This window comes from Pelobates fuscus, chromosome 12 (assembly GCF_036172605.1).
Source record: "Pelobates fuscus isolate aPelFus1 chromosome 12, aPelFus1.pri, whole genome shotgun sequence".
Lineage (NCBI taxonomy): Eukaryota > Metazoa > Chordata > Amphibia > Anura > Pelobatidae > Pelobates > Pelobates fuscus.
Window position 1 is genome coordinate 13280489 of NC_086328.1, and position 12422 is coordinate 13292910.

The 12422-nt window shown below is 41.4% G+C and overlaps 1 protein-coding gene across 1 annotated transcript in view; it reads left to right on the plus strand.

Annotated features, from left to right (window-relative positions):
- Positions 1-11969, plus strand: part of ZFPM1 (zinc finger protein, FOG family member 1) — a 96908-nt gene extending 84939 nt beyond the window's left edge. Inside the window, exons 6-11 of the mRNA XM_063438455.1 lie at positions 915-1014; positions 1194-1403; positions 2094-2318; positions 3749-3844; positions 6458-6607; positions 7901-11969. Of these exons, the coding sequence (XP_063294525.1) occupies positions 915-1014; positions 1194-1403; positions 2094-2318; positions 3749-3844; positions 6458-6607; positions 7901-10173 (3054 nt within the window). The 3' untranslated portion in view covers positions 10174-11969. The remainder of the gene's footprint in view (positions 1-914; positions 1015-1193; positions 1404-2093; positions 2319-3748; positions 3845-6457; positions 6608-7900) is intronic.
- Positions 11970-12422: the final 453 nt, after the last annotated feature.

A 12422-nucleotide genomic window follows, 5' to 3' on the forward strand; every position in this document is an offset into this window, starting at 1 on the left:
GCGTCATCTCTCTGTTGCCTTGAAATCTTCTCCCAGATTGCTAGGGCAGTGTTTAGAAACAAAAGTAGCAAGCAGTGACATTTTACAGAATAACACCCGATCTCTGCGATAAGTTACAGTGTGGAATGACACTTCCCAAGCCATGCAGTACGGAGCTGGTGGACCAATCCTGCCACCCTGTGGCCAGTTGGATAAATTTCCCCCATTACAGTCTCACAAAATACACCAGGGTCTAGTCACTAAATGCCATTTCAGTAGATTTCATTCAGCTCATTTCTCCTGCGTTCAGTTGTTCACATTCAAATAAAATGCAAACCGGATTGAGCAAAATTGGATGCCTTCTATTTTCAAACCGATCTCACTGTTGCCGTGGGATTCATTTCAAAATAGTTCATCCAAATTGTAACTGTAGGTTGCAGGAATTTAGGGTTTGATAGAGGTAGAGTGTTGGGTGCAGTTCACCAGGTTTGTATCAGTGGAATTGTAGCAAGTTAATGATGGCAAATCAGTTGCTGCTGGTGAATAGCTGAATTGTTTACATGGAGATTGACCATCCATCATCAACCAAGTGGAAGGACAAATTTGTAGATCTATAAGTGCGGCACCCATCTATATAGAGAGAGGCAGTGGCATGGTTAGCAATACACATTTGTATTGTTCCTTTAATGTTAAATACGGAGTATAATAAAATGCAGATTGTATTGAGAGATAAAGCTGTTACCCTATAATGTCCTTCACCTCTGTCCCCACCGCATACTTGTCTCTTTTACCTGTTACAGCTGAATGTTGTGCTTTAACATAATTAATATTTTACATATTTACATAATGTGCAGGTGACCGTTACAGCTCCTAATTAACATACACTGGTTTCTTTCTCTACATAATGTAAAACACGCAATCTTCTGTTTCTGCAGAGCATCTCTCCATCGTTGGATGTGGAAGATGATTGCTGGCTAAAGCACGTAAAGCTGGTTTCATGTGAAGCGGAAGCCAACTCTGTTTTATACAGGAAAGGTGAGTCACTGACCCTGTGAAGTAAGTTAACATTAACTCTTTAAGTGTCTTGCCAATTTTTAAACCTTTCCTCTCTTCCTTTATGGTCTGGGATAAATCCCTAACTGCTGATCAGAACGAAATTACTTTTTTTGGAGAGTTGTTGTTTGTTTAAAGGAAAGTCCATTCTTTCCCCTCAGGTGACCAGATTTGGTGCCGTACATCACAGGATATAGAGCCAGGTGAGGTGATCCTGGCCTTCCTAATGGCTGAACCACAAGCCATCCCCAATTACCCAGTGAAAGAAGAACCAGGAGAAACCTCTCAGAGCTCATCCAGCCTTCCAGAGTTCCAGCTGCTCCCCCAGCAGGCCGGCATGGCAGCCATATTAGCCACAGCAGTTGTCAACAGTAAGTAGAAATTCCACCATATAGCAAAGTTAGAGGGACCGAAGGGATTACTCACTGCATTCGTTTATTGGATGTTACACCTCTAACTATAGCCCCAAGCAATATATTAACTGCAAACACATAATAAAGGCGCAAGGGTTCAGTCAATAACCAAGGAAATGAGGAGGAATTATCAAGGAATCATTTTTAGCCATAATGGGCTGACTTCTCTTTTCTGATCTCTGTATTAAAGGGACACTCCCAAATGAAAAGTTGCATGCATTTAACTATGCATTTTTTCTTTTGGAGTTATTTCTAAAAACAGCTTGTAAAACATTCAGATCTCGTCTGCTGCCTTTCCAAGCCCTCCCCTTCTAACCCCGCCCAGACTTTCTGTGGCTGTCCAATCACAGACTTCCCAATGCAGCCTGATGAGAATTCTTTGCAAGGCAGGTGCTCTAAGCAATTGTTGCCTCTTGAGTTAATTGCAAATAAGCTAACCAAACCAGGAAGTAACAGGACCTGTTTTCTGATTGAAAGGCCAGGGGGTGTAACCAGTATAATTTATAAAAGTGTACATTTCTTTTGAAAATCTGCATTAGTTGCAAAATAAAAAAGAGGACACACTCATCACACAAAGTTTTCCAGCAAGCTAAACTACTTTTGGGGTCTGTAGTGTTTCCTAATGAATCATTTGTTCTCTCAATACAGAAGATGTTTTTCCATGCAAGGACTGTGGTATCTGGTATCGAAGTGAACGCAACCTTCAGGCCCATCTTATGTATTACTGCGCCAGTCGACAAAGCTCCACCTCCCCTTCCATGGAGGAGAAACCCAAGGATACCTACCCCAATGAGCGAATTTGCCCTTTTCCACAATGCAAGAAGAGTTGCCCCAGCGCCAGCTCCCTAGAGATCCACATGAGGAGTCATAGCGGTGAGTGCGGGAACATTATGTCCTCACAACAGGTGTGAGGAAGGCTGAACTTGATGGACGCAAGTCTCTTTTCAGCTATCTAACTATGTAACTATGTATGTAACATTTATATCCGTGCTTTGTGAGATATTAGCCAGGAAAATGCAAAGTCAGATTCTTTTCAAATGTTGTTTATTATAGATACATTTGTTTCCATAACAGTGAGAATAATGGTATTATATGAATATATATGTAAATATATTTTTTTAAAACTTTTTATGTACAACAGGGGGAGAAAAACAAATAACTGGGGAATACAATTTACTCATCATCCAAAACAATGTGTAATAATTAAATTAATGTTTTTTCAATAAAGTATAGACGGTATTTTTAGGAGCAGGTCTTGGAATGAAATGTAGTTATCCACTTTGTGAAAATATGCTTTCCATCAGCTGGACTGACCTACATATAGCTTTTCAGATTTTACTGAACCTAAACCATGAAAACTGGTCATTATTAAATAATCTGTAGCATAAGAACCAGTCGCCTCACCTAGTCTACCCTTCATGAATCCTCAAACACAGGGTTATTTGCTAAACAGTGGCCTACAATTGGCAATTCCCTGGTGAATTCCTGACAATTCAGAGTTTAATGCATAACCTACATAAACCAAGAGAGGCCACGTATTTTTAATATTAAATCTGACTTGTTATCTCAAGTAAACATCTTGCTTTCTTGAGAAAACAAGTTAAATCATTAAATATTAAAAATAAATGGTCGGTCTCTCTGGGCTTCCATAATTACCAAGTTAAGTTACAGACATATTTTTAGGATAGCCTTATGCACGTCCTTTACTGTAATGGCTTTTAAACGTCCACTTGATGGCCGTTTACACTATCCACGTGCATGTTAATATCACCAGCCAAAATGTGAATTGTAAACTAAGCTAACCTTTCCTAATCCATAACCTCTAACCCAAACATCCAAGATCCAGGTTACACCTGCTTTGTGATCTCAGCTGCTGTGCCTAAGTTATCCCTTTTGTAGGTACAATAACGTGACCTGTGGTCAGTCAGTCCAGTCACTGCCTGTGACGTGTGGTTAATCTAGTGAAACTACAGAGGCTGCACTAATACTCAGCGCCAAGTGTGTTAAATGGAATTATTTTATCAAACTCTTCAGAACACTCAGTGTGTGCCGTTTATAAGATGGGTTTTTAATCTAAAAGTCTTTTTTTTTACTGAATACTGCAATCCATTCCTTCAAAGTGTCCCCTTCAAATTAATAGCATTACATAGCATTATCTTCCAATCTTAATCACAATGTGCTACACTCCTCTCCATTAGTAAGATGTGGCTAGTATTGCTTTGGTGATAAGAGGGGTGCCCTGGGTGTTACTGCTGAGATCGTCTGGGAGGAACAAAATAACATAGAGCCTTTTTCTTTTCCAGGCGAGAGACCGTTTGTGTGCCTGATCTGTCTGTCTGCCTTTACAACTAAAGCCAACTGTGAACGTCATCTTAAAGTCCACACAGATACTCTGAATGGTGAGACTATTATTCCTATTTGTAGAGTGCCCCCTCCCTCTCTAGTGTGGTTATTGCAAGACCCTTCTCTGTTCTATGTGAATAATGTGTCTTGGGCTCTACTATGTCATAGGATTTATTTTTTTTCTTCAAATTCTGGGTATGTAATTTTCTTTATACAGACATCTAATAAGAACCAGCAGCTGGGAAAGTATTAATAAATTGACAATAGATATAAATAATTACTTTAAAAAGAATTATTCCTGGGGCAGATTGCAGAGGATACCAAGTGGGACATTAGACTCAGATAATATATCCACCTGTTCTCTGATACACTTGGTAATCAATTGAATAAGTTAAACTGCACTGTCATATCATGTATAATGGAGTCCTTCTAAAAGCTACCCTGTTAGACACCATCTTAAATAAGAGCAGCCACCTTACTAGCACTTTCTAATCGGTTTTAGTGGGGTGAAACACCTGTTATTATAATGCAACCTGCAATTTAAACAAATTACTAATCACACGTGATGACAGCACCCAATACCCACGCATGCACAAAGTCGTTTATTTTTCTACTAACTCTAAAAAACACAATTACATATTCTGCTTAAAGTAATGCCTTCTTGTGCCAGGCTGTTTGGCCCTCCTTCTCTTAATACATTTAAAATAATTGAATTCAAATTTAATGGAAAATAAAACTACTGTATATTCATTTTAATTTCACACAAGTAAACAGGATTTGTACTTATGTCAGCCAATCCTAGTACTCCCATACCATCCTGTGTCAGCCAATCCTAGTACTCCCATACCATCCTGTGTCAGCCAATCCTAGTACTCCCATACCATCCTGTGTCAGCCAATCCTAGTACTCCCATACCATTCTGTCAGCCAATCCTAGTACTCCCATACCATCCTGTCAGCCAATCCTAGTACTCCCATACCATTCTGTCAGCCAATCCTAGTACTCCCATACCATCCTGTGTCAGCCAATCCTAGTACTCCCATACCATCCTGTGTCAGCCAATCCTAGTACTCCCAATACCATTCTGTCAGCCAATCCTAGTACTCCCAATACCATCCTGTGTCAGCCAATCCTAGTACTCCCATACCATCCTGTGTCAGCCAATCCTAGTACTCCCAATACCATTCTGTCAGCCAATCCTAGTACTCCCAATACCATCCTGTGTCAGCCAATCCTAGTACTCCCATACCATCCTGTGTCAGCCAATCCTAGTACTCCCATACCATCCTGTGTCAGCCAATCCTAGTACTCCCAATACCATTCTGTCAGCCAATCCTAGTACTCCCAATACCATCCTGTGTCAGCCAATCCTAGTACTCCCATACCATCCTGTGTCAGCCAATCCTAGTACTCCCAATACCATTCTGTCAGCCAATCCTAGTACTCCCAATACCATCCTGTGTCAGCCAATCCTAGTACTCCCATACCATCCTGTGTCAGCCAATCCTAGTACTCCCAATATCATTCTGTCAGCCAATCCTAGTACTCCCATACCATCCTGTCAGCCAATCCTAGTACTCCCATACCATTCTGTCAGCCAATCCTAGTACTCCCATACCATCCTGTGTCAGCCAATCCTAGTACTCCCATACCATCCTGTGTCAGCCAATCCTAGTACTCCCATACCATCCTGTGTCAGCCAATCCTAGTACTCCCATACCATCCTGTGTCAGCCAATGCTAGTACTCCCATACCTTTTGTACAGAACACTGGTGAGACCTCACTTGGAGTATTGTACACAGTATTGGAGACCGTATCGTCAGAAGGATATTGATACTTTAGAGAGAGTTTAGAGAAGGGCTACTAAACTGGTTCATGGATTGCAGGATAAAACTTACCAGGAAAGGTTAAAGGATCTTAACATGTATAGCTTGGAGGAAAGACGAGACAGGGGGGATATAATAGAAACATTTAAATACATAAAGGGAATCAACACAGTAAATGAGGAGACTATATTTAAAAGAAGAAAAACTACCACAACAAGAGGACATAATCTTAAATTAGAGGGGCAAAGGTTTGAAAATAATATCAGGAAGTATTACTTTACTGAGAGGGTAGTGGATGCATGGAATAGCCTTCCAGCTGAAGTGGTAGAGGTTAACACAGTAAAGGAGTTTAAGCATGCATGGGATAGGCATAAGGCAATCCAAACTATAAGATAAGGCCAGGGAATAATGAAAGTATTTAGAAAGTTGGGCAGATTAGATGGGCCGAATTATTCTTGTCTGCCGTCACATTCTATATGTCTCTGTCAGCTTTGTGCCCACCCTATAAACCCATACAGGGTGCTAGAAGCCAGGGTACTGCGTTACTTGTCTTGCATGTGGTTTCATTCATGATTTTAACATGAAAAAGGATATCACAGCTACTAATGTGTCCCCAGTGGATTCACAGGCTCCTTCATAGAAAGCTATGAGCACATTCTAATGAAGTCTTAAAGCATGATACAGCTATCCACAGTGGCATTGTGAATTGTAAGAGCAGAAACAGATCCACTCCAGATTTTTTCATTTATTGCGGGGAGGGGGTAGAGAAGGTTTTGTTTAGTTCCACTCCTGACTATGTAATTGAATGAGAAACATTAAGGATATTTATCATCTTTGCTGCAGGTGTTTGCCATGGCTGTGGATTCATTTCTACCACCAGAGACATCTTGTACAGCCATCTGGTCACCAATCACATGGTGTGCCAACCAGGATCCAAGGTCGACATGTATCCTGCTATAAAGCCACTCCCTGCAGCCAAACCCGCAAATCCAGGTGTGATTTAATGATATCATAACAACATAGTCCTTATTAAGCCTATGCTGACATGGATGTAATAAGAATACCAAAACTATAAATAGTGCCTAAATCCACACAATTACAGCAGCACTCACTAAAGCCACAAACAAATGACACACAGAGACAGTATACCAATAAATAGCGCACTTAGATAGAATCTTCAAATGCTGTTCTGTAAATTATAAAATAAATAACCAGATGGTCTGCACTATGTGTAAGCTTATATATACACACAATATAAAGTGCGGAGAGTGTCTGGTAAATGTGCGTTTTATCCCAGTGCCTAACTACCCCTGGCTCTGGGTTTGAAAAATGAAGTTTGAGAGAGATACTTCCCACAATAGGATAGATATTCTCAACTATCAGGTGTGTTCAGACAAGCAGGTTCTTTTATATAAGTAGGCCTCTCTGCTTCTCTCCTACTTGTATAATGCAACCTGTCTGGCTAAACACACCTGAGAGTTGAGAATATCGATCCTGTTGTGGGAAGCATCTCTCTCAAACTTCATTTTTCAAACACAGAGCTAGGTGATAACTCTCTGGTAAATGTGAATTTAATTGTAGACATTCCCTGCACTTTATATTGTATACAGATGTAATACAAAACTAATAAAAAGATCCGCCTTTAAGATTTTCACAGATTCCTGTGCAGTAATTAATCAAAGTTTTTACATTGCATTTGATAAATCACATTCCTGAATTTACACAGCTTAAAATTTCAAGTTCTACACTACTAGCCAGGCCTTAAACGTTAGTTGCCACTGCAAGCCCATAAGGTCCATATAGCACACTCAGCAAGGGAGAATTTTCACTCGCCATTGGCCCCGCCATGATGATGGTTTGAATGGATTTTAAACTTGAGAAAAAGTCACCACCGTTGTGGTTGATTAAGTCTCAGCCAAGCTCTGTGATGTTATGGCAAGGAGTGTTGATCAGTGATTACAAAGATTTCCAACTCACACCCAACGGGGACATTTTGAATTTAATGAGTCAACGAAAAAATGCAAGTGTTATTTCTAAGTAGAATCAAAAATTTGTAAGAAGTGTTTTAATGACAAATAATGTAGATTCAGATCTAAGGTTTTAAAACAGGTGACCAAATGCTATGCCTCAGTTGTTTATCTAATACCTACTAGTGCTCTGCCTTGTGGCCATCCTTGAGTTAGAACATCCTTGCATTCAGGTTAGCCCAAGTTCTTTATTGTGATAAATGGATACATTGACATCATGACTAATAAGCTTTTTCTCTCTCTCTCGCCTTAATTTTAGGTCTGAGCCAGATTACAGCTGCCAACATTCTGAAGTGTGGCTTGTGTGGGTTCTTGGCGGAGAGCCTTCCCAGTCTTCAGCAGCATGCACTTCTACATGCATCACCTTCAGCAGCATTGACCCCTGTACCTGCAAAGTCCCCCTCTGACTCTCATAATGAACAAAAGACTGAGCGTTTGGAAAACGGTGATGCCAAGACTCAGATACCATCATCATCATCATCATCTTCTCCTTTATCTGGTAGCGAAGAGCCACCTCTAAAACTTAAAATTAAAGAGGAGCCAGAACGGCAACAAAGTATCTGTGAGTCAAGAATTTCTAGTTGCGAGGCAGGAGATGGAGCTGCACTAGTACCATCTCCAACAGTTAAGGTGAAAACTGAAACATCAAGTCCTACACCAGGTTCCAGTCCTGTCCCATCTGAAGCAGGTGCAGCACCAGGTGGAGGAACAGTGGTCATCCCACCATATGCCTTTGGGCATGAGGCTACTACAGCAATAGTCCCTCAGGCTTCTGAGATCCTTGCAAAGATGTCTGAGTTGGTACATAATCGTCTAAAGCAGGGTCAAGCTGTTACTCCGGCTGGATTTCCAGGAACACCTTCACCAAAAGGTGCTACGTGCTTTGAGTGTGAAATTACCTTTAATAATATCAATAACTATTATGTACACAAACGACTCTACTGCTCGGGGAGACATGTGAATGAAGAAAGTCCAACAAGTGGACGCAAACTTAAACTAGTGCCAGCAAGAGTAGCTAGTACCTCTGGAGTTTCTGTTCCACCTCCAGTTGAGGATCAGCAGATATCCCCACCCCAAGATGATGCAGAAGCAGAGAGTAGTACACCCACAATAGCAGTCAAGATGGAAGAGGGTGCTTCTGTTGAAGGTGAAGGTGTGGGCAGTGGACATGTGAGTGAGGGCAGTCAAAGCCCAAGTTCTTTGGAAGATCCAGAGGAAGACCCAACCCGCACAGTATGTGAAGCTTGTAACATACGTTTTAGCCGCCATGATACCTATGTGGTGCACAAACGATACTACTGTGCTTCTAGGCATGACCCTCCCTTACGCCGTAGTGGAATCAGCAAACCTGGCCCACCATACACTCCTCAGCCAACACCAAGAACTCGCAAACGGCGAAAGTTGTACGAGATTCACGGCGTAACACCGGCAGAGGTAACCCCACCAGCTCTACACCCTTTGGCCAGGATTGAAGCTCTTCCTCTCATGCCAGGCTTGATACCAGCCCCAGGTGTGCCATCACCCAGCTCTAGTCCTGATGCTGCTGATGGTCCCATCGATCTAAGTAAGAAACCACGTCTAGCAGTTGAAACAACAATACCACCTCAAGCAGCTGCAGTTGTGCCCTTGGCAGACTACCATGAATGTACTGCTTGTCGAATTAGCTTCAACAACTTGGAAACATATCTGGCTCATAAGCAATATTCCTGTCCAGCTGCCCCCCTACAGCAGAAAGCACTGCAGCAACTTCAGAAGATAAAGTCTCCTTTAACTAATGTTGGGAAACTTGGAGAAGACAGTGTGAGAGTAAAAGTTGAGCGAAGAACAAGTCTAAGCCCAGTGTCGATGACTGATACCATCCAGCCTCAAGCTCTACCATTTTCTGCTACTCAAGAGTCAAAGCCAATTCAACAGTACACCTCAGTGGCAGAAGTGCCCCCTTCTGCCACCTCTTCTTGTCCCTATTGTCCTATCAATGTTGTTATCAGAGGAGACCTGCTTGAGCATTTTAGGAGTGTCCATGGTCTACTCTTGGCCAAACCTACACCAGGTCATCGACTTCAAGCCGCATACATGGAGGTTTTGATGCCAGCACGGGTGCAACCCAGCAGTGCTTCAGAGAGCAGCTTACCAAGCCCCCCGGTGTCTGCCTCACCATTGCAACTACCCGGCCTTAGAAGGGACAGTCTCAACTGTAAAGATCCGACCTCATCATCTTCATCATCATCAGCCAATGGCAGTCCAGTGTTAATTAGCACACCCAGACCTCGCATGCCAAGCTCACCAGCCCTTCCTCTGAATCCCTTGCCTTTGGCTGAACCCAGGAGGGAAGATGGGCTCAAAGTTACCACCCATGCCTTGCTTCCTGAGGACAAAGCTATGCAGCCCCCGAAAGCAGGTCTGACCTCAACACTCCCTAACGGGAACCATAGGTACTGCCGCCTCTGCAATATAAAGTTTAGCAGCCTGTCGACATTTATTGCCCACAAAAAATATTACTGTTCGTCTCATGCTGCTGAGCATGTAAAATAACACACAGCAACTGCCAAGTAAGCGACCATAACTGTTGGAGACCAAGTTGACTGAGGACATGGTGGATAAATTCCATAAAAAGGTATCTTATATACCTTCAAATGCAACCTCTATAAGTGAGAATAGCCCCCCATGCAAGATGCATTCACTGTCCAATTCTTCAAACAGAATGGCTTGGTTGGAGAACTAGTGGTGCTACCGTGACCCACGACCACATTAGACAAAAGGCAACTGGACTAAATTGCTATTTGGTGGTGCATCAAGTCTCAGATCTGCATGGAGTTAAAACTGTTCTATGAACTGGTGGGCGATAGTAAATCCCAACTCACTGAACTCCCTTTCTAATCTACAACAAGGAAATGTTACGTTCCAGATGTTTCAAACTTTGCGCTGGTTATTGCAAAAAAAAAAAGAAGAATAACACAGGAAATTTAACACAAACTCTTAATTTGTCATTTTCTCATTGCCTCCCAATTAAGCACAAGAAAAAAAAAAACTGTTACAACGGAAGGCATATGAAGGCGTTTTGTCTGTGTTACAGGGCGTGGGAAGGGAATTACATTTTTTCTAATAAGTTATTTTTCAGATGTATTTAAAAACAAAATTTGAAGAAAAAAAATTCTAATGTTTTTATAGGGTAAGATCTTCACAGATATGAAGAGTTAAATAAAACACACACCTTCTGAAGCGGAGAGACTAAAGTTGCTTCCAAATCCATTTACCCATTCTTGATTCCTTTATACAGTGCTAAAAAAAATTAGACCGACATGCTAACCTGCACGCCCTTCGATCACTGACATCCATACATCCAAGGGCTAAAAGATCATATAACCTAGTTTACAAATGAAGGGTTAAGTTCCCTTGGCAAACACAAGGCAGATTCTCATATAAAATAATCTTTTACTGGAGTGGGACTCAATAATAATGAACAGTTACCCTTTCCAAACTGAAGCAGCTGTATTGACTGGTCCCCTATTCACTGCAGCAGGCAGTGATCCTTTTATACATTTGCTTGCTATTTTCTTAGTGTTGTCGGTTGCCAGTTACATTGAAGGGTACAAGCATTTTTCCGTTCCATGTTGTGGGGTGTGAGCAGATTCTAGCAATGCCAGCTCTCACCCACTACATTTTACAAAACTGCAATTGAGGCAGTTTTCTAATACACCCATGCATAATTTGCATATGAGACTTTGCAGGAGACATACACTTAGGCTAATTTGCACTAGAGCAAAAAAAAATAAAAAAAAATTCCTAATTTAATTAGGAAGAGTAACAGTTTATCTAAAATGAATACCTGAGCTCATCCCTATGGACTGTGATTCATGGTTGGTCAGGTGCGGTCAGTGGATTGGGCGTATAGTATGGGGGTGTATTCCGCAACCAATAGCAGTTCGAGATTTTGTAACATTCCATCCATTTAGCTGAGAAGGGGCCATCGGCCTTAGATATTGGCAGGCCCCTTCCCCAGCCATAACAGATCACTTGGGCTCCTCGAAAGCAAGAACTGGGTATTGGAGATAGGGAGGGACTGAGAGCGTCCTTAAAGCACTATTCAGATCAACCATTCGCAAGCATATTTTTACCTACTGATCCCTTGAAGGACTTTCTTTTTTTTAAGGTTGTATTTTTACATGATATTAAATATAACCGAAACTTGGGGGGGGGGGGCGCAAAAGGTTGTGTTAAAATAGTCCATAAAGTATATTTATATATTAATATAGATACCAAGAGCACTGATTCACAAATTAAAACACACATTTCTGGCAAATAACTGTGTGTATAATTCTGTACATAAATAAAGCCTGTGTATATTAAACAATCTCTGTGTATATATTTATATTTTTATTTGATTTACAAGCGGAATCATCAGTCGCCCCAGTAAGTGCTATTGAAGTTGTTACGAGAGCAAATAATGCTGCAGAGTCAAAACCACTTGCCTCTGGTGCATTTTGTGTCCGGGGGAGATACTGATGGCCATGATGCACGGGTTCATGCAAACACTAGAGTCTAAGCGACAGATTGGACAAAATTGACTTGAATAATGTGTTAATTCTGCAATATCAACACTGCCCAGATGGGGGCAGGCCATAATCTGTCCTAAACTTTTCAATATCGAATAAGGGACGGTGCCAGAGCACTCCAGGTAATATAATGACTACAATTACAGTGTTACATTGCCAAGCGTGTTTCGTAAAAATACAGCTACAGAGATTTGTAGTAAAATAAAAGCACAACCCATAGCTAACCTT